At 50.4% G+C, this 5,994-nt stretch overlaps 1 protein-coding gene across 1 annotated transcript; it reads right to left on the bottom strand.

Annotated features, from left to right (window-relative positions):
- Nucleotides 1-2,211: 2,211 nt before the first annotated feature.
- Nucleotides 2,212-5,994, bottom strand: LOC121834089. The gene is made up of 6 exons (XM_042287833.1): nucleotides 5,964-5,994; nucleotides 3,552-3,641; nucleotides 3,259-3,366; nucleotides 2,910-3,015; nucleotides 2,674-2,763; nucleotides 2,212-2,587 (listed from the first exon to the last, which is right to left on the bottom strand). Exons 3-6 carry the CDS (start codon nucleotides 3,350-3,352, stop codon nucleotides 2,212-2,214), a joined length of 666 nt encoding a protein of 221 aa, XP_042143767.1. The 5' UTR covers nucleotides 3,353-3,366; nucleotides 3,552-3,641; nucleotides 5,964-5,994.

Consider the following 5,994-nt stretch of genomic DNA (forward strand, 5'->3'; position numbering starts at 1 on the left):
GCAAGGCACAAAAATGCAGCTGGCAACTAGTTCATATGCTTGAGTAAGGTCCAGTGTAAAAAATACCAACCCACTTTGCAAATTAGTTAGTTTTTGTATCATCGTCATAGGATACACCACGGCTTTCACCATCTGCAGGATTATGACTGCTCACCACCAGATGACCAAGCAGCAGATGAGGATGAAAATCGTAATGACCAAGCGGAGAGCAAACTCCGTCTCCAATGGTCTCATTCCCAATGAAAGGGCCCGTTCCCAGGTGGCTTGGGAGACAAGCAAGGGTACTACTGAGAAGAATCGCAGAGGATATGGCGTGCACACCCGAGAGAAGAGCAAAGTAGAGCTGAGAAGGACAACTACCAGTCTGCAAATTCCGTAAAAATTCCAGTAGTCCAATTGGTCTCGGATGCCTCCTTTGAGAATGCCATGGTCTTCAAACTACCAGCCAAGCACTGTAAAGAGCCACCTCTAGAGGGCCTCCTTACAAGCAACAACACTTCCTGCGTTCCATTCTTGATCATATTCATGAGGCAAGTTGGGATTTTTTTTTTTTAACCCAACCTCCTTCCTATACCATCCGCCCTGTCCTCGCTAATATCAGCAGCCTCCGATAACCCCCTTTCTTGTCTTTTGGCTCCTGAAACATTTTTACTCTACTACTGCATGTGGCGATCAACTTTTTCCTCATGCAAAGATTGAAACTGTGAGCCTTTAAACAAAATCTTCGGATGCAAGTCGGCCAAGAACTGGCTTCTGTCATGTATCGGCTGGTGGCCAAGAGATAGCGTTGCCAGGCAAATGCACTTACCAGCGCTCTTCAAAAGCACGGGCCTGGGGCACAATACGTGTGCACGGGCATTGGGATTCGAGGCACCATTAAAAAGCAACGTTTGGACGCTCCTTGGTGTTGTGCTTGGGCTTTACCCAGGATACATTACATTTTAGCGACGAGGTCGGTCAACGTCCAAGAACTACAGCGGGATGACCACCCAAGGCAAGCTGGAAGAATTCGACCAGACAGCTTCTACTGCAAGGCGAACAGAATAACAGATCCTTAAAAGAAAAGGGCCCTACTGCTTACACGTTGTGGAGCACAGACGTACAAAGTCGTGCGAGCACTGGCTGCACCGAGAACACCCAGAAGTGTCAATTTCGGTGAACTCATGGTGATGCTGCTTTGACCCGCAGCCGTCGGAGCTCTTCGGCACAACGAAGTTCCAGCGAAGAGACCAGCAGCCTGGGAGTCAATTTCCAGCTACACGACAGCCCTAAAGAAGCTAGCTGCTGATTGTAACTTTGGGATTCTAGTGACACAGGCGGCTGCAACAACTTCCAGTACCGCAGGCATGGGTTTGGCTACAACTGGAACGACAGCTGGTTCCGTCAACTTGGGAGCAACTGGAACTTCAGTTCCGGTGAGTCAACCAGTTTTCAACCCAACCATGCTACCTCTCGACGTCAGGCTGAGATTGTTTTGTTCGTGGCATAAGAGACGAGCATCTACAACAGAGTCTGTTTGCAGGGACCAACTTAACGTTTCATAAAGCATACGACATGGCCGTGCGGACAGAAAGTGCTGCACAACATCAACGAGATTTGAAAACCCAAAAATCTTAGGTTTAAGCTGTCAAAAAAGCAATATTACTGCTGAAATTGTGGAAACGGAAAGACAAAACAAACTGTCAGAATCCCAGACGTGCTACTGATGCCAAGAACAGCATTCGGCGTTCTCGTGCAAGTTCCAAAATACACGATGTAACCTCTGCCCCAAGAAGGGGCATGTCAAAAAGGCTTGTTTCAAGTAGTTAAGGGCGCAGCACCAAGCGTGGATGACACACAACGTGGAACACGACAATGAGACCCTTGATTCTGATGATGATCTTTCGGACAAGTCATGGAGCCTGCATGAGCTGAATGCTGCCTAAGGTCATCCTGGAGATTGAAAACCGAGAGCTGGAATTTGAGATCAATTCGACAGATGCTTGCTCAATCATCAATGAAGCCACGTATTGTCCTCTGTAGCCCACGAAGCCCCAATCACTGAACCAGGAGGGAATAATCCTTCATACCTGGTCAGGAGAAATTTTACAAGTACTTGGAAAGGCGAATGTTTGCGTCAGGCATTGATTGAAACAATACATCTTGTCGTTGGTAGTGACACGTGGAACCAGTTCCAGTCTTCAGGAAGAGACTGGTTCAAAGAGCTGAAGATTAGAGTACCTTTTCAATTGAGGGCAGGAGAAAGGCCTTCTGGATGTTGAAGAAGGTGCCATAGGAGAAACAGACAATCCCCATGCTGGTGAGTGTTCTGAGTGTCTTCTTTACGCAGCTGCCACTGAACAGGATTGCCGCAGCCATTAGGATACTCCCCACCGGCTTCCGCTTGATGATGGGCTGACTGCACCAGTCATTCACGTGTCCACTCCGACAAATTGAGTAGACTTGCAGGCTGAAGCCAACGACACTCTTGTCCACGTGGATCAGGGGAGCAGCACATACTTGGCACTTCCCCAGGAGAAGGTCAAGGCAAGACTCGAATAGAATGAATTTCCTCTCCTTTACCAAAGATGGTGTTTCCCTCTCAAGCCTGCGACACAAAAACCAACATCATCTCAACAAACTGCCTAAGCATGATAGATGATCTCATAAATTCTTACACGACTGCATACGGACCTAACAGAGCTGTCCTCTGGTGGACAATACGTAGGGTCATCTCTTTCCAGTGGCTGCTTCCCTGATACACCCAGGTCTTCTGAATCAGAACTAAACAAAAGGGGGGTCACAAAGTGATGTCTGGGAGTTGCAGGGCCTCAGGGAACTCCTAAAACTAACACAGAAATAGGTGGAGAGGTTGTTGCCAGATGGCGTTCAGATGCTCTAGGCATTGTAGGCCCAAGACCTTTGCATACCTCTGTTCTGGATCACCACAGTTTGACGAGGAAGAGGTCTGCGGCATAATTCCAGAAAGCTCCGTCTGCACTTTCTTGTTCCTCGATGGTATACATGCTTGTGTACCTAGCAAAAAATCTAAGGCATTAGAAATGTGCTCCATTTAAATATAATGAATGGGTTTTTGACTTAAACTCTGTGTGCTAACTACACCAAGCTCTCTTTAACAAATACCAAACATCTGCACAGCTCAAACATCGAGATATATCTGACACCACCTCCTTCTCAGTTGAACTCGCTCAAGTAGAACTCAAACAGAATTAAAATGATTCTCGTGTCAGTATATTTAGTTTACATGAATGACCGTACCTGCGTTTCTGCCGAAGCCTGTTGTCTGCGTCATCACGGACCGTGTCTCGTAACGTGACGATGCTGAAAACACAGGATGTCTAGCAGCAGTCATTGCTCTCAAGGCTGCTGTAAAGTAAACGAAAAGCAGAAATAGTCAATGATTGAGAAACAAAGGAACCTTTGTAGCAACAAAAGCGCTGTGTAGATGTCAAACGTGACAATCACTTTGCCAATATGAAGAGGCCTTTGACGATTTTGCTCGATACAGGTGACGCAAAAGAGTATAGTCCCCCTTCGGTGTGCTTGCATACCTGTCTGGGTGCGGGCGTCGTCAGTCCATATCAGAGAGGTGGGGGAGGCCACAGGTGGACGCAGAATGGAAACCAACGCACCAAACGTACCTATGGACATATATCAATCAGCGTAAAGGTGCATGATTGAGCGACAAGAAAACTTTAGAAGCAACACAAGCACTGTGTACATGCGTCTGGTGGTTCCGCTTGAAGCAGGTGACACTACGAAGTATAGGTCCCGCTTGGAGCACCTGAGGGGGGATCGGTGGCCGAGTGGGCTAGCGCACACTAGCTCAGAGCACGTGGAGCGAAAGCTCGCGCTGCAGAACCCAAGATGCTGGGTTTTATCCCCACCCCTGCCTGTTTTGATCTGAATGAGCATCGTACCAGCGTGCGGTCGTGCATCACTACTGCGTGATGTTCGTTAAGGACCCCAGGCTAGTGGCTGTACTGCACTGGGTAAATTTCTCATCTACAGCTGGGAGACAAGTCGCCCGTTGAGGTAGACCAAGTTCTAGACTTTATAAACATACACACAACCCAATTTTTTTTTCTTGAAGCACCTGCATACCTATCGGGGTGCAGGCTCCATTCGTCAGCATCAAAGCAGTGGGTGAGGCCGCTGGTAGAGCCAGCCTGGAACCCAACGCTCGAGGGGCGCCTATGAACAGACATGAATCAGCATAGAAGTGCATGATCGAGACACAAAAAACCTTAGAGCAACATTAGCACTGTGTGGATGCGTCTGGCAGTTCCGCTTGAAGCAGGTGACACCACGCAGTATAGGTCCCATCGGAGTGCCTTCCTACCTGTCGGGGTGCGGGCTCCATCTGTTCGTGTCGGAGCAGTCGGCGAGGCCGCAGGTGGGCAACCCAACGCTCCAGGGGCGCCTATGAACAGACATGAATCAGCATAGAAGTGCATGATCGAGACACAAAAAACCTTAGAGCAACATTAGCACTGTGTGGATGCGTCTGGCAGTTCCGCTTGAAGCAGGTGACACCACGCAGTATAGGTCCCATCGGAGTGCCTTCATACCTGTCGGGGTGCAGGCTCCATTCGTCCGCGTCAAAGCAGTGGGTGAGGCCGCTGGTAGAGGCAGCCTGGAACCCAACGCTCCAGGGGCGCCTATGAACAGACATGAATCAGCATAGAAGTGCATGATCGAGACACAAAAAACCTTAGAGCAACATTAGCACTGTGTAGATGCGTCTGGCAGTTCCGCTTGAAGCAGGTGACACCACGCAGTATAGGTCCCATCGGAGTGCCTGCATACCTGTCGGGGTGCAGGCTCCATTCGTCCGCGTCAAAGCAGTGGGTGAGGCCGCTGGTAGAGGCAGCCTGGAACCCAACGCTCGAGGGGCGCCTATGAACAGACATGAATCAGCATAGAAGTGCATGATCGAGACACAAAAAACCTTAGAGCAACATTAGCACTGTGTGGATGCGTCTGGCAGTTCCGCTTGAAGCAGGTGACACCACGCAGTATAGGTCCCATCGGAGTGCCTTCCTACCTGTCGGGGTGCGGGCTCCATCTGTTCGTGTCGGAGCAGTCGGCGAGGCCGCAGGTGGGCAACCCAACGCTCCAGGGGCGCCTATGAACAGACATGAATCAGCGTAGAAGTGCCTGATCGAGACACAAAAAACCTTAGAGCAACATTAGCACTGTGTGGATGCCTCTGGCGGTTCCGCTTGAAGCAGGTGACACCACGCAGTATAGGTCCCATCGGAGTGCCTTCATACCTGTCGGGGTGCGGGCTCCATCTGTTCGTGTCGGAGCAGTCGGCGAGGCCGCAGGTGGGCAACCCAACGCTCCAGGGGCGCCTATGAACAGACATGAATCAGCATAGAAGTGCCTGATCGAGACACAAAAAACCTTAGAGCAACATTAGCACTGTGTGGATGCGTCTGGCAGTTCCGCTTGAAGCAGGTGATACCACGCAGTATAGGTCCCATCGGAGTGCCTTCATACCTGTCAGGGTGCGGGCTCCATCTGTTCGTGTCGGAGCAGTCGGCGAGGCCGCAGGTGGGCAACCCAACGCTCCAGGGGCGCCTATGAACAGACATGAATCAGCATAGAAGTGCCTGATCGAGACACAAAAAACCTTAGAGCAACATTAGCACTGTGTGGATGCGTCTGGCAGTTCCGCTTGAAGCAGGTGACACCACGCAGTATAGGTCCCATCGGAGTGCCTTCATACCTGTTGGGGTGCGGGCTCCATCTGTTCGTGTCGGAGCGGTCGGCGAGGCCGCAGGTGGGCAACCCAACGCTCCAGGGGTGCCTATGAAAAGACATGAATCAGCATAGAAGTGCATGATCGAGACACCAAAAACCTTAGAGCAACATTAGCACTGTGTGGATGCGTCTGGCAGTTCCGCTTGAAGCAGGTGACACCACGCAGTATAGGTCCCATCGGAGTGCCTGCATACCTGTCGGGGTGCAGGCTCCATTCGTCCGCGT

This window comes from Ixodes scapularis, unplaced genomic scaffold (assembly GCF_016920785.2).
Source record: "Ixodes scapularis isolate PalLabHiFi unplaced genomic scaffold, ASM1692078v2 ptg000494l_1__unscaffolded, whole genome shotgun sequence".
In the NCBI taxonomy this organism is placed as follows: Eukaryota; Metazoa; Arthropoda; class Arachnida; order Ixodida; family Ixodidae; genus Ixodes; species Ixodes scapularis.